The 26,790-nt window shown below is 33.4% G+C and overlaps 1 protein-coding gene across 1 annotated transcript; it reads left to right on the top strand.

Annotated features, from left to right (window-relative positions):
• Nucleotides 1-5,648: 5,648 nt before the first annotated feature.
• On the top strand, nucleotides 5,649-25,512 carry LOC114331457 (odorant receptor 43a-like). Its single transcript, XM_028281043.1, has 4 exons — nucleotides 5,649-5,845; nucleotides 17,871-17,970; nucleotides 24,387-24,488; nucleotides 25,315-25,512. Exons 1-4 carry the CDS (start codon nucleotides 5,649-5,651, stop codon nucleotides 25,510-25,512), a joined length of 597 nt encoding a protein of 198 aa, XP_028136844.1.
• Nucleotides 25,513-26,790: the final 1,278 nt, after the last annotated feature.

The raw sequence follows: 26,790 nt of genomic DNA, 5'->3' as shown, positions 1-26,790 counted from the left end.
ATTAGTCACAATTGATTGTAATAACAATTACATTTTTACCTAAAAAAATTGACGTTTCGGTTTCCACTTAGAAAATGGTTTTCAAAAAAGTTTATTAAAAAAATGTATTAGTATAACCGTCAGATGTTGCGGAGGTTGTCTTATTAAAATTGAGTTTGACATACTTGGCTATGGTGTTGTAGGCAACAACCATGTTTTGGCTGAATAAATGTGAGGTTCAATATTTTATGTTTTGACGGGTAGTTCTTTTAGGACCACAGACTCGGCAAAACACAGGTTAAAAATAAAATAAATATATTGAGGATATTTATACGTATAAATATAAATGTATACAGTTTAAAATTTGTAACATCTTTTATATTTTATTTTTAAATAATTATTTTACTTCATTTTCTTTAATATTTCATTAGTAATTATTTGCTTCTATTTGTTTTACCAGTTTTCTTCGTTAAAAACTCGTTGGCGCCCTCTTTTGTTATCTTTTATTTACTATATCTCTTTTCATTTAAATCATCAACTGAACATACTGAACGTAACCTGTATATCCTTACACTCTAGATATCTGTCTGTTAATACGGAACATGCCTGCCACTTCCTACGTCCCACTGTCATGGCAGTGACACTTCGTCTCTCAATTCTCAATTCTCAATCCATTCCAAACTGGGATATCTACATTTTTTTTGCCAAGAAAGGACTTCCAACCCCGATAACAATATATATTCAATTTTACATAACGTAGATGAAGAATCAATCAAATCAGTTATGAAGTTTCTTAGCATAAACAGAATAAAACTAGAATGCTCAACTAGATACACATTATTTCTAAATCATGCTTATTACTAATAGGTTGTGTTTGTTATTACATAACGCCCATATATGTTCGCTTACTATAGTATAGGTTGTGTATAAAAAGTAAATATTTAGTCAAAGTTATCACCATAGCCAATTTACTTCAAAAAATTCAGAAGTAAACATATTCTGCGGGCCCAACATGGACCGCAGTCAACGTCGTGACCGCCAACCTGATCGATCTGGCCAAATTGCATAAAGTATAAAGCAAGGCCAATAACTAAGCACGCAGGCAATATGGTGGTGGAAAATTAATTTCATATCTCTAATTGTTTCACATGATGATTGTTTCACATTCAGATGATTGTTTCACATGAAACAATCATCTCTCTTTGGGTAAGAATATTACATATTATATTTTAATTACATTTCTACATCTAAAAGTCTTTCTAATATTTTTATACCAAACCTTCCATGTCTGCGAGCACATGGTCAGTTTTAAATACTTATTTCTTTCTAATCTATGTATATGCACTCTGCATTAGGATGAATACAGAGCGTTATCGAGAGAAATCAGAAAAAAGTGCCGCAAAGATAAAGCTTATTACATCTCTCAAATATGCAGAGAGATAGAGCAACATGGCTGTCGAAATGAACTGAGGGACTTGTTCCAGAAGATCAAACTCCTTACCAGAGAATTTAAACCCCAAACGTGGTCTGTAATAGATAAGGAAGGTAATTTAAAGACCGATACTGATGAAATATTGGAAACATGACGAAACTACTGTGGCGAGCTATATAAAAATAACGAGGTATCAGCAGAAAATCAGTGGCCTTCTGACTACCCTAGAGAAACTACTGTCTTACTCGCTGAAGTCAAAGATGCAATTAAATCCCTAAAGAGAAATAAATTCCCAGGCATTGATTCAATACCATGTGAAATACTACAGTTACTAGGTGACAAAAGATTACATATCATCGATATATCTGTGTCGCTCTTTGTAATTCAGGAAAATGGCCATCTGATTGGTATACCTCAATTTATATCCCACTACACAAAAAAGGAACTACTACTAGATGTGAAAACTACCGCACACTGTCACTAATAACACATGCTAGTAAAATCTTGTTGCATATCATCAAAAACAGTTTAAAAACCTATCTACATTACCAAATACCTCAGCAACAAGCGGGGTTTGTAAAGGGTAAAGGTACAAAGGCACAAATCCTGAACATGAGACAACTCATTGAAAAGACTAGAGAATTTCAAGTACCTGTGATTATATGCTTCGTTGACTACCAAAAGGCATTTGATTGTGTAAGCTGGATAAATCTGTGGTCAATTTAAATAGAAATGGGCGCACCAATGCACCTGGTGACACTTATTAAAAATCTGTACCAGTCTAATATAGCGACAGTACGACTACAGTCCATTCACTTTACAAATTCCCAACTGTAAACAAACGCACGTGGAAGCTAAACAGGGCCGTACTGAGGTGTATCATATGATTTTTAAAAATATTTACTTTTGAAATTAATACCGTAAAAATTGCTTGAAATTTAATTGCAAACAAAATTTTATGTTCTTTTTAAGGGGAAAGGCGCAAAATATCGGCTGTCAAAATTTTTAATGTGTTTTAAATTGTATTAATTTTTTTCGATTCCTGAGAAAACTAAGTATTTTTGAAAAATTAAACCCAGAATAAAATATTACCTTATTACCGAGGGTCAAGAGTCCCTTAGAATAAATAAAAAGTTCCTTTTTAGTGAAATATTTGCAATTAAAAATCACCCTAAATTTTCTCCTTTATTTTCACCCCTGTAACTTATTAAAATAAACATTATAGAAGTTTTCAGGGACTTTCGGCCCTCAACAATAATGTAATCTTTCATTCTGCCTTTAAATTTTTCAAAAATATTTATTAGTTTTCACAGGACTCGAAAAAAAAAATGAGTATATTTAAAACACATTGAACATTTTGACAGGCGAAATTTTGCGCCTATGTCCTTAAGAAAAATGTGGTAAAATAAAATATTCATTAACTGAGATGATAACTGAGGAAATGAAACTTTTTGAAACATCAATAAATTAAAATATAAGTTTCTCTTGCCTTTATAAAAGTGATTACCACAAGCTATTTTTACTTTTGATGAATACATACTTTGTTTATGGATACTAAACGTTCACTACACAGACTACACACTATAAAACTTATAACTAACTATAAAACACGACCAGTCTTAATTAATAACTCAACAATAACTACTGTAAAGTACATAACATAACACAAAATAATATTATCTTAAAAACCAACATGCTAAAAAATACTATTTGAATTTGCAGACGCAGACTGACAAGTTAGGACCTGTAAAATGAGAAACCGCCTCGTTTAGAGCGATAAATTATATTTAATAGCTTCTTGACGAATGAGTGGACGAATCGTTAACACGTGCGTTTGTTTATGTTGGGAATTTGCTATGTGAATGTGGTGTAGATCAGAACTTCTCAAACCAATTCAAGACCGAGAGAGGTGTTAAGTAAGGATGCGTGCTGTCACCTGACTTATTTAACATTTATGGTGAACATGTCATGAGGATGGTTTTAGAAGTATGGGCCGGTGGAGAAACAGTAGCTAGTAGGAAAATCTCAAATTTACGATTTGATGATGACACTACACTTACAGCAGCAAATGAGCAAGAAATGTTTGATCTTCTGCGAAAAGTTGAGTACGAAAGCAATAAAGTTAGTCTGAAAATCAATAAAGCTAAGACAAAAATAATGGCGGTCGACAGATTTGACACTATTTAACTGACTAACATATTACAGGAATACCAGATAGTAAACACCTTTGTCTATCTCTGGTTTAGTATAACTAACGATGGTAACTGTGAAGCAGAAGTTCGGAGACGTATTGGTACTGTATTCTCAATATTTCTATACGGAGCAGAGACTTGGACTCTTCGCGCATGCGAGCGCCGAAAAATTGATGCCTTTGAGATGTGGTGCTGGAGAAGAATGCTGCGCATACCTTGGACAGCTCATAGGACAAACGTTTCCATTCTAAACCAACTCAATATTAAAAGAAGGCTGTCCGCAATATGTCTGCAACGAATTCTGCAATTCTTTGGCCACGTGGTTCGCAGAGGTGACGATAGTTTGGAGAGATTATTTGTTTTTGGAAACGTTCCGGGGAGAAGATCAAGAGGGCGATTACCAACTAGATGGTCTGGCCAAATAAAGCATTCAGCTGGAAACTCATTCTGCGAAGCTCTTAGAGCAGCTGAAGATAGAGGCCAATGGAGAAACATTGTTAGGAATATTGGAAGAAATCACGATACTCAGTAATGGGGTAACGACAGGAGAGAGAGATATGCACGTGTAAATCCAATTTTGACTAGTATCAATCTGAACTCCATTTAATTTACCCTTGCCATCTACTAGTTTTTGAATACTATTTGGCAAAGGTACAATTTGGTTTTTTAACTTCTTGATTGTCAATTATACGCATTATTCCTCTCGTTTTTGGGATAAAAGATCACTGTCCTCCCTCCGGGATCTTCAACAATCCTCAATCGCCGGCGATACAAGAACGAAGAACATGAAATCTAAACTGCAACCACATCACCTAAACTGCAACAACCAACATCTGTAGGATTGGTGGAATATTGCCTTTAGAACCCCAGAGCCAGTTGCAGAACCAACAGCAGTACCATCCGACATCAACAAGTTACCAGCGAACCAGATACCGAAAGCCATAAGTATAATTTAAAAATTGTTAGTTTATGGCAAGAATTTGAATATATTTGTTAATGCTTTTACAAAGTCATATTTTTATTATATCTTTATTGATTCCATTCTGAATTTTCATGGTTCATATCTAAGATCAGGACAAGACGAACACACACCTGAGAGACTGAGCTAAGCTAGGGTGAACGATAACTATCTTAGTTGATTGAATTGGAGATTTATAAAATGTTTAAAACAAATATATTACGTTCTATAAAGCTTTTAGGTTCTCTGTTTATAAAAGAAACATTCATAATCGTCAGCCTCTCTCGATCCACTGCTGGACATAATATACCTCCCCTGTTTGTCTCCAAAGTGTTTTATTTTGTTCTTTCTGTATCCAGTTTTTTTATGTCTTTCTTAAGTCGTCTTGCCATCGTATTGGTGGTCTTCCTCTGCTACGTTTATCGGCTCTTGTTCTCCATTCAAATAGTTTGTGAATCCATCTTCCGTCTTTCATTCTGGCAACGTGTCCAGCCCATTTCCATTTTAAGTTATAGCTTCTTTCAATGACGTCTATGACTTTAGTCTTAGCTCGTAGATTTTCGTTTCTAATCCTGTCTCGTAGAGTGGCCCCTATCATTGATCGCTCCATTTTTCTTTGCGTTACTCTTAGCTTTTGTGCGTTTTTCTTTGTGATCTGCACCATAGGTCATCACCGGTAGCACGCATTGGTCGAAAACTTTTTTCTTCATATTACCTGGAATCTCACTCTCATAAAAAAACATTGTAATGATATTAATAAAATCTCTTATATTTTTAGATGGTGATTATGTATGTTGTAGTTCATCTATTGGAAAACCATATTTTTGGATATCAAAAAATTCTTAAAAGAACCGGAATACCACTAAGTCTTTCCAGTTCCAAAAATTACCTTCGGATGCTGGAAGATTGTGAGAAAATAAAAACGTATTGTAAGTTTGCATGCGTTTTCTTGTTTGCAACGGTTTGTCTGTTCTGCCCTATCTTTGGTGACGAAAAAGAATGGCAAGTTGCTGTATACTTCATAGAAAACTTTTTCGAAGACAAGTACACAATATTCTTCAGCAAATTATTTTTATGTCTCAGTTATATGGTAACTGGATATCTGTATTCAATACCATCATTAATATTCTTATACGTGACTTGCAATGTTCAATTTCGATATGAAGTGTTGAACGAACTTATGGAAAATTTATTAGAAGAGGGAGAAATGGAAGATGCTGACTTTCAAAGGAAAATATTTTCAAACTTGAAATTGTGTATTATGGTCCACAATCAAAATAAAAGGTAAAACTATTTAACTGAATATTACATCTCCAAATATTACAAAAAAATTCAATTTGGAGTTGAATAGTAGGGTGGAGCGAAAACAAAGGAAAGAAATTTTTTTTACAAATTGATATGTCCTATATGCGGAAAAGTGGTTAGATATTATTGCAAAACGTTATTCAAAATTTGGGATTTATAGAACAATATCTTCCGGTGTCCCCAGAACTTTAAAAATTTACAAATTAAAAAAAATTATTCAAAAAAAAAACATAACTTTTTTATTTTTTATTAATGTTATTTTTGCTTGTGTACAACTCAGAACTTACTACAACATTGTTTATTTAATTATTTACTGTAAAGTTTGAAAAAATCGGATTTTGTTTCAAACTTGGGTAATACATACCTACTTGTCTTTACAAAACTCGATTTCTTATGAATCCATCTCTTGCTTCAGCTCCACAAACCAATAATGATGCTTCTGTCTCTGGTTTGACACAGCTTTCCACTGCTTGCGAATGACAAGGAAATTTAGGAATTTCAAATTTATTTGAAGTCGTGTCTCGTGTCATCATTCATTTTTCTAAGTTCATCTGTTGACAATTGTTTTGTTATTGGTGATTCTGATATTACACTAGTTTGCCAATTAATTAAGTCAAAATACTCTTTGGCTCCAAAATTTATAGTTGGAATTTTAAACTGGCGAATTTCCTTGGTTCTTTCCTTGGTTTCTTGCCAATTCTTAGACTTTAATATGCGCCTCAAACCTAGCTCTCGGATGTGGGATCGTTTATCACCCAACATGGCTACGAGAATATTCTCTGGATGTGCAAAATATCCATTACCTTGAATGACTTTGTTCACTATTTTCTTTAGTTTTAGTGGTAAATATTGTGAGCATTGAATCATATTAAATAAATGAATTGGCTCATATTTACCTTCTGGCTTTACTTTGATTGAAAACTAAGTCGGAACATACGCATTTTGTAGATAAGTTGCCACAATATTTAAATCGGTAGTCGGATTTAAAATTCCTACATAAAGTCTGTTTGCTGTTGTAATCCATCTCGAATGTGAAATCTTTCCCGGTTGTCGATATTTTAAGCTCTCTGATACGGTACCATTACTTACAGCTTTGCTTATTTCGTACAAATATTTTTGGTCTGTACTTAATATATTAATATGTATCAACTTCAGGAAGTTCACTTTGAATTTTTCGAAATTCAAAAACAGGTAGGGTTTCACAAATTTCTAAAAGCTTTCTTATTTCACCCGAAAATCCGGTAGGTCCTGCGGTTTCTCCATCTAAATACTTCATCTAATGTCGTAATGGTAGCTCGTTTCCATGTAAAAGATAAACGAACCACTGCACTGTAATGGTTTTTTTATTTGAAGCTCTAATTTGCGAATTGCGCCATTGTGAACGCCAGTATTTACCGCTATTCCATCGCATCCAATTGCAACCAAAGTAGAAAAGTCACATTTCGATTTTAAGAAATTGAATAAATTGTCTGCAATATTTTTTGCTGAACCAGATTGTAAATTAAGATACCCAAAATACTCAGAGTTTGGTTCTGAAACTAACAACACAATGTGTTTTTCGGTAATCAACTATTCTAAATGGGAAATAAGCCACAATTTAACTAAAAAATTTATTTTAATTTTAATTCATGAGAATTTTACTGTCACCGTTGCATTTGTTTGTCTTTTTAAAGACAGATCACATGCTATGATTTTTTGCGACGGATATTCTTGAGTTGGGGTTGATTTCATGTAATCGAATGAACTATCTTTCAGTAAAGTCATCCCAGGAACGCAACTCATAAATATTGGCAATATCATTTTAAAGTATTGTACTTTAAAATGTAAAATATATGTCTGAATTGCCGATATAAACGAGTCAGATTAAATAAATTATAGCACAATTTTTTACTAAGCAAGAGAAAGCGTCTATTCACAAATGTGGGTGGGAGCACCACTAAATAACATCCGATTGAGCAAAGATTTTAACACAAGTTAATATCCAATCCTAGACCACTTTTCCACATATAGGCAAATTATTATTTGAAAATCGATTTTTTCGCTCCAGCCTATTGAATAGTGAAAAAAATTTTTAGATTTCTTACTTACCTAATATATTTACGGTTTCACGTGATTTTCGTATGTAAGTATCGGTTTTAGAACGTCTTTCGACGTTGTCCGATGGCTAACTTCCACGTCCTTCTATCATCCCATTGGCCATCTCTAAGATCCCTTGTACTCGTTGCTTTGGTTACCTCTTCTTTCCATGTCTTTTTGCGTCTTCCTCGTTTTTTGCGGTTTGGTGGTATCCACTGCATGATCTTTTTGAGCAATCTTGTGTCTTCCATTCTTTGAACATGACCATAACAAATCAACGGTTTTCTCTCAATGTCTGTTGTTAAGTAACCATATAATCCAATTCGTCGCCTTACTTCCTCATTTCGTACTCTTTCCCTACGGGATATACCTAAATATCTTCTAAACACATCCAATTCTACAGCTTCTAATTGTTTCCTGTTTTTTTCGGTTATTCTCCAAGTTTCTGCTCCGTAAAGTAGGCTGTTTTTAATAAGTGTTTCACAGATATTGAATTCTCGCTGTATTCCTATTTCGGAGTTCCAAAGTATTCCATTTAGGCAGCCAATTGTTCTTGTAGCTTGTGTTACCCTTTTCTTTATTTCCTCATCGTCTTTTCCTGTTCTGTCGAAGATTACTCCCAGGTATGTGTATTCACTACAGGATGTGATTTGTTCATTATCCTCTAGTTCGATATTGGATAACTCAGCTCCTATGGGTAGGTATTTAGTTTTCTCCACATTAATTTTCAAGCCCAAGTGTTCATATTCCTCCTTTACTTTTCTTGCCATATACTGTAGGTCGCCTTTATCATTAGCTATGATGACTTGGTCATCAGCAAATTGTAAGGTATATAAACAACCCTCTTCGAGCTCTATACTCATACCGTGGCATTTGCGTTTCCAATCGTTTACTGCTTTTGCAACATATATCTTGAACAAAATTGGTGAAATACAGCAGCCCTGGCGTAGACCCTTATTAACTATGAACTTTTTAGCTAGTGTGTTGTCAATTTTTACTTGTGATGTAGAATTTTCATATAGATTTTTTAAGGCTTTGACTAAAGTGGAGTTGATGTTAGTTTATTGTAGTAATTTCCACAATTTAGTCACAGGAACGCTGTCGTATGCTTTCCGGAGGTTAACAAACATGAGATGGGTCTCTTGATTTATTGCTGATTTTTTTCAATTAATTGTTTTAGGCAGAAGACATTATCTGTGCAAGTCCTTCCAGTGCGGAAACCAGCCTGTTCTTCTTCTTCTTGTTCCCTATACTCCATCTCAATGAGATTTCTAAGAATGCGCCCATACACCCGACTTAGTGTACTAGTTACCGATATTTCTTTGTAATTTGAGCAATCCAACTTATTTCCTTTTTTATGAATGAAAGAAATATAAAGCTACTTTCCATAAACTGGGTGGGTGACACCATTTATATATTTGTTCATACACCAAGTAAACGCGTGAAAGAGTTTATCTGTGCCACACTTTATTAATTTGGCAGGAATACTTTCTGGCCCTGGAGCTCTACCATTTTTTAGTTCATTTACAGCTTTCTTCACCACATCAACTCCCACTACTATCTCTTCACCTTCAACGAATACTTCTGTTGGTGATTGTGTGGTATATTCGGCTCTACTTTCTGTTAGCAAACTCTCGTAGTAGTCTTTCCATTTTTCTGTTGATATTAACTGAATAGAAGTAGTATTTCTTTCTGTGTCCTTTATTTTGTTTAAAAATTTCCATGTCTCTGAACACTTCATTCCGCCTATATAAGTGTTGATCTCTTGGCATTTCCTATCCCACATTTATTTTTTTGCTGCTGTTATTGCTCTTATTGTTGTTCTTCGTAGGTCCAAATATTTGTCTTTGTCTACTTGATGTTTCACGTGATTTTTCCTTCTGCAAATGCCCTGTCCATTGCGAATGTTAGTTATTAACATTATAACGATCGGATGGACAAGAGGTCATGAAGGCTGAACCAGAAGGATCAGGACGATATTATCCTTAGATGGAATAAAGGAATGACCGAAGATGGAAAGGTCCAATCGCCTACATTGACGAAACAATGGCCACGTTGTTCAGTCGGAAGAGATGTGGGCATGGTTTTTGGGTTGAGCTTCTGTGTCAATGAAATGTGTTAAGTGAATAAATAATGGATGCGGATAGAACTAATGAAACTATGATAGACAAAAATAAATAGATAACATTAACTGATGGTTTGACTCATGGACTCTAGAAAACCTAAATACTGAATACACAAACAAAAATATTGGGCGCCTGGTATTTTGACCAACAAATACTCAAAGGAACAATAATTAACAAAACATAACACAACAAAAAAAATTAGCAACAATACTACGACAACACATCAATGTTCTAATCTTGAGCTGTAAATAATAAAATCAAATAAAATACTACATCGTAAGTTTCAATGTAACTTTTATTGAACTACTCAATAAGGTGTTCTCAATAAGGTAATACTCAATACATATTTACAGGATCTACACATAAAGAAATAACTATAAAATTGTTGACCAAAAAAAGAAAACTTCAAATATATTAAGCTAATATTATTTGGTCAACACAAACACAGACCGATAATAATCAACAACGTAAAATAGATGACCATAATTTCTAATGACTCTAATTACTAAACTGAAAAACTGAATAATTACTCAAAAAAAAAATTAAAAATATATAATTAACACTCATATTCCGTCATCTATTTGACAATAAAAAAAGCTTTTTTTGTTTCTATAATACTAAATATTATAGTAATTACACAAAAAAATTACATAATCAAAATGTCTATAGTTTAAATGATCACCCATTTAAAAAAAAATAATCTTAAACTTCATACTAAAAGTATGACCTACTTTTCAGAATGTCACTATCACAAACTGAGCGAAAACTTTAGGTCATTGAACTTATTTCACAGAAGAACACAAAAAGGTCCTTGCCCTGGGCATGCCAAAGGCGTCTCTACCAACTTGTTCAATAAGTAAAAGATAAGTGACTTACTTCAAATAGTTGTCAAAGGGTAGGATGGCCCTTTGTAAGCCGGCAGGCTCTTAAGGTATGAAAGATGGCCAGGAAGAAATTCGACTGTACGACATAGTCTAAAGAATAACAGTAACAGGGTTGATATAATAGCAGCTGGACAACATAATGCATAGGTAGAAGGTGAAAGGTGGACCCTTTAAAAAAATAGAAAACGCAATTGTACAATTATTGTACATACCAATAAACAATCATTAATACTCTTACCTGCCTAATCGGCGGGGCCCAAAATACACGAACAAACTTGATCTCACATAATGACTGACTATATTAACTCAACTCACAAATGATGCAGAATTTTAAGAATTTGTGGTTTTTATGAACCTTTGGCGTCCTTTGATAGGGGTGGAATTTTAACCAATCAAAATTATGGGAAACTGTGAGAGATATTCAAGAACAGATTTCCTTACCACTCGTAAAAGGGCTTAGCAAACCTAATACTTAAGATGAGTTATGACTCGAGGGCAGGCCCGGTCTGGCTCCATTGGAGGCCCTCGGCTAGATGGTGATTTGAGCCCCCCCCCCAGCCCCTCCCCGCCCAACCCCCCCCCCCCTCGGAAATAGAACGAGGACCATGGGGTCCTCTCACGGCAACACTAGTTAGCCTATGTTTGCTGCATGCGGCTAACGTGGTTTTAAATGCTTTTAAATTTTTAATAATTTGGTTGAAATTGAATAATTGCTAAATATTTTACAATGCAATTTGAAGATCTTAGCGATTCTATTTGGTTAGGTAATACTGTACCTCTAAATGACATTGACATGTATATCAACAATCCAGAGGCTAAAATGATTTATTTAAAATTGTTTTTGCTGTATTACGTCGCTGTGAAACAGTAAAACAAAATAATTTTTTATAATAAAAAAACTTTTGTTTACTTGAATTTTTTGGCTTTTGGAGGCCCCCTTGAGCCGGAGGCCCTCGGCGATCGCCGACCAGCCGCCCTGGCCAGACCGGGCCTGCTCGACGGTGAAGCATTAACGACTTAGTTCACCTAAAAGCATATCAAATCTTCACATTTTGGACAGCGACACATGTGTTTCTAAGAAAAACACGGCACTAGAGATTCTGGAATCTACAGGGAAATAAGTTAAAATCCATGTAGCAATGAAAACTGAAGTAAATTCTACACTGGGAAAACTTAAACGTTACAACATGACAATTTGGATCTTGCTTGCGGCACTTCTGAATAGTTCGACTGATGTGAACCGGAACCACTTCCGCAGATTTTGGATCCACGAATATCTTCTCCTGCCTGGCCTGAACTTACTGCCTATTTTCCCATATACAATCAATTGCAAGAGACGGTACTTATCGTGTCTCAATAAACGACCTAGATATTCAAGTTATTTTTTTGTTTAATTGTGCTCACGATTTCTTTCTCTTTTCCGATTCTGTGGATTACCTCTCTATGTTGGTGACATGTTCGGTCCAGGATATACGAAGAATGCGTCGGTACACCCACATTTCGAATGCTTCTAGTTTTTTCGTGAGCGTCTTGTTACAGTTACAAAGCCTCTACCAAAAATATATTCGTTCCCACCTCTATTCGTCGTTTAGTTTTTGTAAAGTTCATTTTTCAAAGACCAATAATGTCTGAATTGTCTTCATTTTGCTGTCGTGGCAAGCAGCGTGAGAGATCCATTGTACAAGGTAATAAATTCTTTGATTTCTATCACGGTAAAAAATTGTCATTTAAATTTTTGTAAATCCAAAACAATATTCTATTGTTTCAGGGCTCAGGGTTTTCGTTTGGATTTTGGTTTCCGTTTGGGTTTGGTTTCCGATTGGATTTTAATTTTGGATTTCGGAGTTCAGAGCTTGGTTTTATGGTTTTTGGTTTTGGTTTTTGTTGAATTTTCTACATATTTTCCGTACCTGGAAACTTTCCGTTTCTGCAAAGTAAATAGGCCTACTTTCTGGTTGAAACCTGTCTGAAATAGTCTATGGTTAGACGTTTCCGAAAATCAAATGGTTTTCTTCTATCGGACGTGAATTTATCGGTCACGTTCCATTGAACTTCTCTCCTTTTCCTTTTTCTGGCCATCGAATCTCACCTTCTTTTTAGTCTCTTGTTTCTCGAGCTACTTAGCCAGTGCTCTATTCTATGCTTCTTCCTTCCTTCTTCTCTATTCTATACTTTCTTCACTTTCTTTTAAATTGCATACTAACTTTTTCTATCTTTCTTTTCCAAAGACCAGTTTAGCGTTGCAAGATTGGCGCTATAAATGAAAAATTGATAGATTCGACCGTTAGTTGAAGGAAATTCATTTTTTCTATAACCACTATTCAAAGTGCACTTTTCTGCACAGTTTACTGTTCAGTTGTTAACAAAATTGATATTTTCTCACAGTATAAGATTTATGACATTAGTGTGCAGAAAAGTGACGTTTCTGTGCCGGAAAGTTCTTTTCTGCACAGTATCATTACATTCCACAATAAAATCATAAATATAATTATAACATGTTTAGATGAAATGGTTTTATTTAAGATATTAGATTTGATAGTGCTTTTTAAAAAAGAACCGATTTAACTCATGTCCGAGAAATCTGCAAAATTCGCTAATTTACCACATTAGTTTTGAACTTTACATTTGGTATTTTACAAATACCTCATTCTGAGTAACGTTATATATTCTGTTTACTTCTTTGGTTAAAATGTAGACAAATATACAACCTGTAAGACAATTAAGATACTTAATTATCGAACAGAAATTAAATTATGGATGTTACAACTGTTTTATTTTACAATTTTATTCTTAATAAACATTTTATAATTATCAATTAACCAATAAGGATTTAGCAACTTCAGCAAGATACTTCGAATGAAGTAGGTCTGATGGAAATCCGTGACTGCATAAATATAACGTCAACTGTGACATTATTTTGTAATAATTTATTTAATAGTTTAAAAGCAAACAAAATAAGGCAGTGCAATATTTTTTAACTGATTTCTGTTTAATTTGTTGAGGTATAATAACATAATGACCTAGTTACTTTTTGACGCAAAAACCACGTGTGGGAGTCATGTGTTGCCCTAGGGCCGTATCCTTAGGAATTTAATCGATCCTTTGGATTTTTCCATGTGTTCATTTATATAAGACTTTTGTCTGTTTTTTGAGAGGCTTTGACCTTTGTATTTTTTGGTTGGCTCACCATTTTCTTGTAACACTGATGATGCTCTTGTTACAGAGCGGAAACGTTTTGTTTATATGTTTGTAGCCTTTTAGGGCTTTTTAATCTAATATACCTTTTACCAAGAGGAAAATTTTTTATTAAATTTCACTTGCAAATTTATAATTTAGTATTATACTAAATCTTTGTTTGGAAATTGTGATTTTTATTTATAGCAAAATCTGCGCTTTCCCCAATCAAAAATAGAAGCTGTAAGCGTCTTTTAAAGTTAATAAGCTTCTAACTTTTATAAATACTATACTTTGAAATCGGCTGGTGCGGAACAATTTCCCCAGATAGCACAAGTACGTTTTATAGACATCCAATGGACGTATATCTGTGTACATTGGAACGTCCAATAGACGTCCCGCTAAGGTACAATGGACATCCGATGGACGTCCAACGAACGTCCAGAGTTCACAAAATTTGACGTCCATAGAACGTCCGCAACAAACGTACAGTGTACGTTGTTGGAGCTTTCAGTGTACGCCTTATGTACATTTAATGTACATCTGATGTACATTCAATGTACGTATTATGGACATTTTTAGCCCACTTTTCAGAAAGCAATCTAGTATCTATAATTTTAATACATAGCAAAAAGCCTTTATAGGAAATAGGTCAAAACGGCAAACAGGTATGTTTTCAAAAAACTTTTGATAGTGTGTAAAAATATATTTTATATCAGCTAAGTACTTTCAACACATAACGTGCCATCATCAGAGCTTCCTAAAAGGACATATTTAAGATAAGATTTTTTTCATATAAAAAATGAGTGAAAAACTTACGTCCTCTTAAAATACCTTCATAGAAGAGCAATTGCTTAACAACACAACAAAAAACATGAATACTGGGCAAGAGCCACATATATAGGGTAATAACCCTTTACAGTGAATAGAATCGCATCTAAATTCTTTTATTAATTTATAAAGAATTTATAAATTAATAAAAGAAGGGTTATTACCCTATATCTGTGGCTTTTGCCCAGTATTCATGTTTTTTGTTGTGTTGTTAAGCAATTGCTCTTCTATGAAGGTATTTTAAGAGGACGTAAGTTTTTCACTCATTTTTTACATGAAAAAAATCTTATCTTAAATATGTCCTTTTAGGAAGCTCTGATGATGGCACGTTATGTGTTGAAAGTACTTAGCTGATATAAAATATATTTTTTACACACTATCAAAAGTTCTTTGAAAACATACACCTGTTTGCCGTTTTGACCTATTTAGAAGTGTGTACAAGTCTTGCAGCCTTTTCCAATTTTTTATAGGAAATAGTTCCTTTAATTCTAAAACTTATACATTAAAATATTACACAAGAGACGTTTTTTTATTTTTTTTACTATAACAACTTTATTATAATATATAGGTACTTTTTTATAGGAACTTCATTAATGCACGACTGAACTTGCACGATAAACAGCAAACACAAAGCTATTATCACAGGATGTATTATATTGTATTTAATAATTTAATAAAAACTAGATTCAGTTAATGGCAGCATCATGCACATAGAAAAATTGTTTAGTTTAGGAATGGTTTAGGAGCATGAATAATGAAGATGAGGAATTTTATGTAATAATTTAATAAAAACTAGATTCAGTTAATGGCAGCATCACGCACATAGAAAAATTGTTTAGTTTAGGAATGGTTTAGGAGCATGAAGAATGAAGATGAAGTCATGAAGATGAAATACGCCGCGCCGGGCCAGTTGGCAACTGGCAACTAAAAAGACATTCGATGGCGGACAAATATTGCAAGGCGGGAAATTTAACATTTACAAATGCACATTTAAGATTTAAATTGCCAGTGTCTAATTCGTGTAAGGTCTATAATTACCGATGTAGCTCTGTAATACTGAAAAAGTTTACGATCATTTTATCATCGTCTAATAATATTATATAAGTTTAATTAAAATTATTTTAGTGGTTCAGTGTGTTTTAATTCGATGATGAAAACATATGTGACTGCATTTATTGGAAGCTTTCTATATTCTACTAATAATATTGCTTTGATTAAAACAAGAAGCTAATAATTACTCATAATAATAATCACGTTTTGTGTAAAATCTCCATGAACCACAAGTGGATGTCCAGTGTACGTTGAAATCAAACGTCCAATGGACGTCGCGTAATGTACGTACATAGTACGTCCAGTTTTGGTCCATGGACGTTTGGACTATAATAAATGTACCAAGGGCGGATCCAGGGAGGGGGCCATGGGGGCCATGGCCCCCTCCCAGAATTTAAAAAAATATAAATTTAAATATTGGCAGTTCAAATGTTCTTAGTTTCGAACACATATAATATGTATAAAACAGGGGATAAATATGTTTCCTGGACTAGAATTGAACAAAAGCAGTAACATAAGCTTCAAGAAGCTTATAAATCAAAATACTTAAAAATCAAAATACTTAGGATGTTTTATAAATCAAAATACAGATAAGTGCCAATTGTTAGAACGATCTTGGCAGCCATCAAAATCCCTATCAATTTTCATATTCTATACACACAAAGAATAAAAAAGAAATGAAGCGTTACTTGGATCATCAGAACTTACAACAAAGGAGTTGGTTGGTATTTTCGAACAGTCAAAAGGGATTGTTTTACAAGTATTGAATTTTATTTTTCTAATGAAAAATATGGTCATATAATAAAGGGATGACAGCCTTGTCATGAAACCTTTAACATCTTTCGCCAAAGTCATGGGCAAAGGCGGAGCCATACAAATCCATGAAAGAACATCATATCACAAGGAGTGCGTTGAGGTTTAGGTGGATTTTCTACAAAGTTATCAGAACCCGCAAAAGTCAGTCAAACCAGAAAGACTCTCAAAGGTCTAAAGAGATACAAGAAAATAAAGAAAGACTACGACCAATAGTAGAGTCTATAGTGTTCTTAGGTCGACAAAATATTCCTCTAAGAGGCTGTCATGATGATGGCCTTCTGCTTCTGGACGAAGATGCTGGACCTAGCAATGAGGGGAATTGTTAAGATTTAAAATCTCATCAGGAGATAAGACTATTCAACGACACCTATCCGCAGCAACATACATTAGTAACACCAGTCAAAATCAATAATTAATAACATGTTGTGGTGAAGAAATCATTGAACAAAACATGAATCAGGTTCAAAGTGCAAATTATTACTCTGTCATATTTGACGAAATAACCGACGTATCCGACGTATAACAGCTTTATCTAAATTTGAAATACATACACCATAACAACATTCGTGAAAACTTTGTCAAGTTAATTGACGCGTATGAGAACATAAAAACAATTATTAGTGAAAATCAAGAAAGAGGGGAAGAACAAAGCCTGACAGAGGGACAGGAGAAGCATTGAAAAAAATAGTATTTTAAACTTGTTGAAAGAACTGCACTTGGATCCGAAGAAATGTGGATGAATCGGTAACAACTTTAATAATACTTTAATAACGATAACTTATGAATGTCTTTATAGAACTCAAAAGTGTGTAAAAAGTGCCTTCAAACTCACCATTTTAACCGTAATTTTAAAAAATTACCCCCTGGCCCCCCGGTACACCTCCCTAAAAAAAGTTCATGGCCCCTCCCGAAAATCGGTCCTGGATCCGCCCTTGAAATGTACGTTGCATGGACGTCCATCGGACGTTGTGTACTATATGGGTCTTAATAACCAATAATATGTGGGATTAGAAAATTTTAAATATTATAATGTGACAAAAATTTCAGGCTTGCTTGTAGAATGTTGGATTTAACTGGTGGTTTTACCTTGTGCCTTTGTTTGCTATCAATAGTTTCGTTCGCTGCATTATCATTTTTTGTGTTGACTGTAAGTATTAGCCTATGTTACTAAATTTTAAAGCGGAGAACACATCTAAGCGACCACGATCGCGATCGCGTCCACGATGGCGATGGCGATCTCGGTTTCTGCAGAAAGCGAACACATCGGAGCGATAGCGACCTGCGATTTCATTGGTATAAATATCTAATCAGCGCTAAACATCCATCCTTGGATATAGGCCTCCTCTTTCTTCTTCCATGCCTTTCTATCTTGGGCAATTTGCATCCATTTGACCCAGTGTGCTTCTTCAGGTCATCTGACCATCGCATTTGTGACCTCCCCCCTTTTCGTTTGTGGTTCCACGGTCTCCAATGTATAATCGTCTTAGTCCATCTTTCATCCTTCTGTCGTAGGGTGTGTCCGGAGAACTTCCATTTAAGCTTTGCTACTTGGGTTGAGACATCTTTCACTTTTGTTTTGTTACGGATCCATTTGTTTCTTTTCCTCTCTGATAGTTTAATGTTCAGCATTTGTCTTTCCATGGATCTTTTGGTCTTTGCTATTTTTTACATTATTTTCTTTTGTAAACGTCCTTGTCTGAGAGCCATATATTTGAACATTGAGTATACATTGATTGAAGACTCTTGTTTTTAGATATTGCGGGTATTTTCTGTTCTTTAAAATATAAGAAAATTTTGCGAATGATGCCCAGGCCAATCTTATTCTTCTCTTTATTTCTTCGGTCTGATTTTATTTATTTAATCTAGTGATTTGTCCTAGATATATATACTCTTTTACTTGTTCTATTCTAGTTTGTGCCACTGTAATTATTAGTTCTTTTTGTTGATTGGTCATGGTTTTTGTTTTACTGTAATTCATCTCCAGTCCTATCTTTGTCGATTATATATCTAGTTCTTCCATCATTCTTTGTAATTCTTCAGTTTTTTCTGTTATTAATACAATATCATCAGCATATCGTAAGTCATTCAGATATTGCCCGTTTATGTTTATACCCAAGTCATCCCAGTGTATTTGTTTGAACACATCTTCTAGAGCTTGGTTGAATAGCTTGGGCGAGATGGTATCTCCTTGTCTTACTCTTCGGTTTATTTTAATAGGTAATAAATAATCCTTTGGTATAAATAATACAGCTGCAAATATTGCGTATAACAAGTGAGATTTACAAGAAGAAGAAGCACTGCCTGTTTCAGTATAATTTGAAGGCGTGTAACCTTCATTATTCGAAATTAATTCGGATAAAGAATGAAATTTAATAAAAGGCGTGCGTGGGCGTTCTATTTTTCCATTTAATAATGAAGACATTTATGCAGTTTATTTTGCAGAAGAAGAAGAGATGTTTGGGTATGTATATGACATTAACCTGAGGTACAAGCAATAAGGAGAATTTCAAAAATTGTTCCCAGAACTTCGCAGAGAGGTATAGACGGTTTCTATACATATGAATGACTTTAGAAAGTTTTGAAGAAACATTTATTTTTAATAGGCATATTCTTATAACCTGGGTGGGACAGGTAGAAGAATATATCATATTATTTTGCAATTTGGTCCAGCGATAAATGTAACCTGCTTCGTTCTGAACGCTAAAGTACTTATGTCGCCGCGATCGCAGTCAGAACGCTACACAAATTCCTTTGATCGCCAGTAGATCGCGCGTCGAGATCGCGTTGGTATGTTTTCCGCTTTATGAAAATTAGGAGATGAAGCAAAATAATGTTTGTAAATGTTTGTCTTAACCCATTAATAACCCAGAATAATTATTTTATTGTAAATTTGTTATTCTTTGGTATAAAAATATTAACGGTGTCTAGTCGGACAAATTTTGATGTACGGGAACGTTGAAACAGGGGAAGTCTTAATTGTGGAACAGGTTACAGGTTTCGAACGCCATGATACGAAAACGTCCCATGTATTTTGTCGGACAGAACTTCCCAATTGATTTGTTACCCTTTTTTAATGAAATCTGAACTCTCATACAGAAATCAGACTGCTATTTACCGCCAACATAATTCCTGTCATTTAACATGTTCTATGTATCGAACTTATTAAAATGCCCAACATAATTGTCGGACAAACATTTTTTCATATATTATACAGGGTCGGGTGTCCCGAAAATATTGGTTATAAAATATACCACAGATTCTGGGGTCAAAAATTGAAACTCACTTATCTATATACAATAGTGCACACAAAAAAAGTTACAGCCCTTTGAAGTTACAAAATGTAAATCCATTTTTTTTTTCATATATCGAAAACTCTTTTTTATTTAAAGAGATTTTTTATTTAAAATGGAAATGTGGCATTCATATGGCAGGAACATCCTTAAAAAAACAACAGTGAAATTTGTACATCCCATAAAAATTTTATGGCGTTTTGTTCTCTTAAACCCCCCTCCGAAACTTTCGTATACGTTACAATTAAGTTATTATTCTGGTACCATTAGTTAAAAACAATATTTTTAAAACATTTGTGCCTCTCTGAATTTTTTCGATAAGCCAGTTTTTATCGAGATGCCGCTTCTTTTTAATAAGTTTACATAAAAATTTTATGGGGATTTCGTTCCTTTAAACCCCCCAAATGTTTGTGTACCTTCCAATTAAACTATTATTGCCATACCATTAGTTAAACACGGTATTTTTTAAAATTTCCTTGTCTCTTAGTATTTTTTCGTTAAGGCACCTTTTACCGAGATGTGGCGTCTTGTTTAATATGGTTCAAAATATACTTAAAAATGTAAATTATAAATAAATTTTCATTCTTACCAGGTCTCTAGAATCCTACTTATATTAACTATATCCAAATATGTGGTGGATTTGACAAATATTCAAAATATCTCGATAAAAACTGACTTTTCGAGAAAGTATTAGGACGCAAAAAAGTTTTAAAAATAGTGTGTTTAACTAATAGTACTACAATAATAATTTAATATGAACATACAAAAAAGTTTAGGGGGGTTTAAGGGAACAACACCCCATAAAATTTTTATGGGGTGCACAAATTTCACTAATTTTTTTAAGATGTTCCTCCCACAAGAATGCCACATGATAATTTTCAATAAGAAATTTTTAATAGTTTTCGATATATTGAAAAAAATTGCTTTTCATTTTGTAACTTCAAATGGCTGTAACTTTTATTATCAGATCTGTGGTATAATTTATGACCAATCATTCCGGGACACCCTGTTAAATATATTTGCTATGCAATAAAGTTAAAAACAACCTCCTAGTTTTCACACTTATAAACTTGTCAGGATGACACGTTTCACAATTATTAAAACTTCCCCTGTTTCAGTGTTCCCGCACATCAAGGTTTGTCCGACTAGACACCGTTAAGCTATTAACAAATTTTCAACTTGCTACTATAGTGCAGTTACTGAAGGTGGATATGAACTTTTACCTCCGATTTCGTTGAACCTCCATCGATTTTCTGGAAAATTGGTGAGTGGTTGGAGGATATCTCAAGGAACAAAGGTGATATGGTGCCAACTTGAGAAATTTACCCTGTGGGTGGGTGCCAGCCCTTCTCGAGGGTGAAAATTATCCCATAATTCGATAGAGGAACAAATTCTAAGCAAAATTTGTTATATAAAGTTATTAAAACAAATCAAAGCTTTTTGAGTTATTAAAGATCAAAATTTTTTTAATTTTTCGTGAGAAAAATGCATGTTTTTAACCGATTTTTCATAAATAACTCAAAAATTATAAGTATTTACAAAAAAGTTATTATTACCAAATTAAAGATAATAAAAAGTGAAATAAACTCCTTACTAAAAAAACTTTTAATGTTAACTGAAAGTGAGTTATAGGTAATTGAATGTATATTTTTTTCGGCGAGGACACAAATCTAAATATTCAAGCTTAAATAACGGGAAAATGATGCATTTTATAACATAAACTTATTAAGCATTTGTCAAAGTACTTAGAAATATCTATCAAACGAGTCCTCGAACAAGTTGATAGCATTAAAATTTATGATCCAAAATTTTTTCAAAATTTATCTTTTAAAATTTTTTCCAAAAAATGTTATTGTTTTTATTTATTAACTCCTTTAATTTTTAGGATATCAAATTTACCTAAAAACCAGTTGTAATCTAATTCCAAGGGCAATTAAACTACGTTGAATATAATCCTTTAAACCCCTTACTTTTTTAAAAATAAAAGGTTAAATGGCCACGGTTACATGGCTCTCGCAGCAAAATTTAAGCTTTAAACTTTGCTATCTCGGTTATTTTTTACCCCATAGAAATAATAAAAAAGGTAAAAGATTTGATACAGAAAAACTAAAATTTGATTAAATATCATTTTTTACGTAAATTGAGTATTTTGTGTAGGTATTATCAAAAGAAAATGAAAATTACGATCCTTTTAAAAATTCTGATTTTTTTAAATTATACCTTTTTTTCAAAAATTTTCATTCTAAACCGGTCAAAATTGTTGAAATCATTACTTATGCTAATATAAAAAAATTATTGTAAGGGTTACTATAAATTTTAATTTTTGTGGAAGTGGCGTATGTTTTATTTTCCACTTTTTCCTAAAAAATTCGAAAGGGTTCTTTTAGTTTCATCATAACTTGCTTAATTTTAATGCTATAATTTTTTTCTGAAGCTCAATTGATAGGTAATCCTAGGTGCTTTGACAAATGCTTATCAGGTATATTTTATAAAATGCATCGGTTTCCCGTTATTTAAGCTTGAATACTTAGATTTGAGTACTCGTCGAAAAAAATTTACATTCAATTACCCATAACTCACTTTGATTTAAAATTAGTTTAGTTCTTTAAGTGAGGAGTGTATTAATTTTTTTTTATCTTCAATTTTGTTAATAATAACTTTTTTGCAAAAGCTTATAGTTTTTGAGTTATACGTGAAAAACAGCTTGCATGGCATGCATTTTTTTTCGAAAAAATAAAATGTTTGATCCTCAATAACTCAAAAAGCATTGATTTGTATTAATAACTTTATATAACAAATTTTTCTTAGAATTTATGCTTACATCGATTTATGGTATTATTTTTGATAGAATAATTTTCACCCCCTAGAAGGGGTGGCTTCCACCCCTAAGGTAAAAGAGCAAGTTTGCATCATGTCACCTTTATTGCTTGAGGTATCATCTAACTACTTACCAATTTTCATGAAAATCGATGGAGGTTCAACGAAATCGGAGGAGAAAATCTTCAGTGACTCCACTACTAATAAACTTGCTACTATGTTTAAATACAGGGTGTCCAGAAACTCTACTGACAAACGAAGACAGGAGATTTTTCAGATAATTTTAAGACAATTTAACCCAATTCACCTAGTCCGAAAATGATTCCTCAGGGAGCTAGAGCTCTTTGAAGATGGCGTCATGTAATTAGTTTTTCTTAAATACCTCCAGAACGCTTCTATTTAGAAAAACGAAAATTGGTAGGCATATTTACTTTCCAGAAATGAATCGATCCCATCCATTGTGAATTTATAGTACCGGTCATAGGCGTCCGTTTTGGGTAGCGCAGCGGTTATTTTATCGCATAACTTATTTGTCTTCAACTTATTGAAATTATTAAATTGTGAGGTATTCTAGTACTAAAAGGTACTCTTGCTTTAAATCGGTAGAACACATCGTTTTCTAGAAAAATCAATTTGAAAGTTTTTCGATTTTGGAATTTGAAAAAAAATTGAAAAATTAAAAAAAAAAAACGATGTAGGTATTTTACTAACAGTATCAACAGTAACTTATAGTACTCGAATACCCCATAATTTAATAATCTAGTGTCAAAAATGCTTAAAAACTAAAGACAAAAAAGTTACATTATAAAATAACTGTTGACCTACCCAAAACGGGCGCCTATGACGGGTACTAGAAATTCGCTATTAATGAAATCGATTCATCTCTGGAATATAAATAAATGTACCAGTTTTCGTCTTTCTAAATAGGTTTTTTTTTGAATTTTTTTTTTAAATTCAAAGAACGAGAAATTTTTAAATAGATTTTCTCTAATGCTTAAAAATTAAAGACAAAAAAGTTATGCGATAAACTAACCGTTGCTCTGCCCAAAACAGTCGCCTATGATCGGTACTAAAAATTCGCAATGGATGAAATAGATTAATCTCTGGAAGATAAATACGCGTACCAATTTTTGTTTTTCTAAATAGAAGCGTTCTGGCGATATTTAAAAAAAAACTCATTATAAGACGCCATCTTCAAAGAGCTCTAGCTCCCTTAGGAAGCATTTTCGGACTAAGCGAATAGGGTTAATTGTCTTAAAAGTATCTGAAGAATCTTCTGTCTTCTTTTGTCGGTAGAGTTTCTGGACACCTTGTATAGGTACTCTAGTAACTACGCCCGATCAACATAATCTCTCCTATCATTCTTAAAACAGAAATAATTATTACTCATACTTTTATAAACACCTCTTTCACAAAGTATATAGATATGTACTAGTATTTTTTTTTTACATTTCAGAACATCAGTCCAAAAAGCAACATTAGAATACTGGTATCATTGATAGTAAATATAATAACATTACTCATTTTATGTGAAATGTCTGACAAATTGTATGTTGTCGTAAGTATTGTTTTAGCTTGATATACACGCCATGTAATAAAAAGAGGATGAAATATAAAATAGATTGGGAAAGAGAGATATTCTTTAAGGTTGTTACAATGTTACACCCTTAAAAAGGATTAAAGTACTATACATTTTTGTAACCAATATTTCAAAAGCTTTTAAATGAGGTGTCACATGATGTACTTTCCCATTTAAAAAAATCAAAGTTGTGCCTGTCACCTGGAGAGGGATTGCGTAAAGTTCGAAACATTGATGCTATAATATACTATGATTATTTTAAAAAGCGACCTGTCCGAGCGTTTTGCTTATGTGCTAAAATAAATAAGTTAATAAGGGGGGGGGGGGGGTAACACTTATTCTAGCGCGCTGTATATTTCTGGTTCTCACTGTATGTATCTCGTAAAATGAAACCGATACTTTATTAAAAAAAAAACATTTCTTTTTACCCAAATTTTAATTTTAAAAAGGTCCCGATTTAAAACCTAATACATTACAATTTTTTTCAGCGACTTTTAAAGGGCTTTTCTTTATTTATTCTAACTATTTTTGGAATAGGTACATTTCAATTAGTATAGTAAAAAAAGTTAAAAGTTAAAAGATTTAAATTGTGTTCAGCTAGGTCCATTAAATAGTTTACACCCTTACATATTTTCTCTATTTAATTACCATTGCCTGAGCCAGAATCCGTTGATTAAAATTTAAAAAATCAAAATAAAGTTAAATAAATAATTCAAAAAATAAATCAAAATAATGTAAAAATAAAGGTGTAAACTATTCAGTGACCGCAGCTGTACATGATAAAGTCTGTATTGTTTAATTTTAGTCAACAAAATTATTTGAAAATGGAATCAATTGCCCATGGTGGAATTGGAATAAGGAAAATCGGAAAATATTGTTAATCTTTTTGATAAACGCTTCAAAGCCGATTAGAATAAACGGATTTAATATAATTGATGCAAATTATGCATTAATATTAAGGGTAACTATTAACATTATTAGTGTAAATACACTTAAATTATAAGTTTCAATTTATATTGTTCTGAAGCTATTTTTTTCTGGTTATAGTATGATATAGTTAGACCCAAACCCAGACATTCAAAGTGAAAGTTATCCTCCAACACCAAATTGTTCTACATAGTCCATATAATGTTCAGAAAAAAGTCACACCATTTTGAGTTGTCACAAAGTCACACAAAAGTTGACAAGCGTATTCTTGGCAAGCACCAATAATTGTACTTGCTCGAGATATCAGAAGTCATCAAGTCAGGACATTGTTCAGAAGACTTTGTAGTGGGTACGTGATCCTAGCCCAACGTCACATTCAAGATGGCTTGCTACTGCTCACAGAGTTTTGCGTTTCTACTTCAGTGTGTCCAACCCGTCTGAAAATCTGAGAGAGATTGTCACATTAATTCTCAAAAGTTATAATATGCCTATGTGGTTTGCCACAAAAATAAACCACAAATTCACAGATGGGCCTAGACATGATTACAAAATCATTGAATCTTCAAGGTTCTTACCACAAGAGCTTCTTCAAGTTGTTGATCACGTTTTACAACAGAATGCTTACTTTGTTCACCCGAAAATTTACTTTTGGCTATGTTAACTGATGAAAGAAACCATATCCGAGAGCTGGGCTTTAGGTGTATCATAAAGGAGAAGCCAGCAATATCTGAAAGTGACTCTATCAGAATCTTTAAACCATCAAACTTAAACTTTAAAACTAAATAGTATCACGAAATTATCAAATGGAACACCAGTACACTGACTCCTCTCCACTGCTAGGAACATTGACTAATGAAGAGATAAAACAGTATGTGAGCAATGAGCAGTTGAAAGATGCGTTAAGCTAGTGACCGAAGCTTCAAGTAAAGTGTGTGGACACAGTTCCAGCGACGGCTATATTAGAACCACATTATTGCACCGCTTAGCGATGCCAACTTTGACATTGGGCCAGGATCACGTACCTACCACAAAGTTTTCTGAACAATGTCCTAACTTGACGAATTCTGATATCTCAAGCAAATACAATCGGTCCTTGCTAAGAATCCGCTTTTCAATTTTTTGAATCTCACAATCGATAAGATTAAAATCAACAACAACTGGTAGTCTCTCACAATCAGGTAGGGCCTTTCCAATCGGTCCGGATATCCTATTGTGCCTGTTGTATTTACATTTAAGTGTTGGAAAAGGTTTCGGAATGGCAGTTCGTTGTAATGGAGAAGACAAATACTCCATTGCAGAGGTCTTCCCACATGTATCTCTATTTGTGGCTGCGCGAGCTTCGCTGGCATTCGTC

This window comes from Diabrotica virgifera, chromosome 3 (assembly GCF_917563875.1).
Source record: "Diabrotica virgifera virgifera chromosome 3, PGI_DIABVI_V3a".
Classification (NCBI taxonomy): domain Eukaryota; kingdom Metazoa; phylum Arthropoda; class Insecta; order Coleoptera; family Chrysomelidae; genus Diabrotica; species Diabrotica virgifera.
This window is presented reverse-complemented; position numbering and strand designations above follow the sequence as displayed.

Excerpts from the sequence above, each read along its gene's own strand:
- LOC114331457 (XM_028281043.1), top strand. The coding sequence starts at position 5,649 with ATGGTAACTGGATATCTGTATTCAATACCATCATTAATATTCTTATAC. Across the intron at positions 5,846-17,870 it reads GTCCACAATCAAAATAAAAG|GCTTGCTTGTAGAATGTTGG; the intron begins GTAAAACTATTT and ends CAAAAATTTCAG. Across the intron at positions 24,489-25,314 it reads CTGACAAATTGTATGTTGTC|TCAACAAAATTATTTGAAAA; the intron begins GTAAGTATTGTT and ends GTTTAATTTTAG.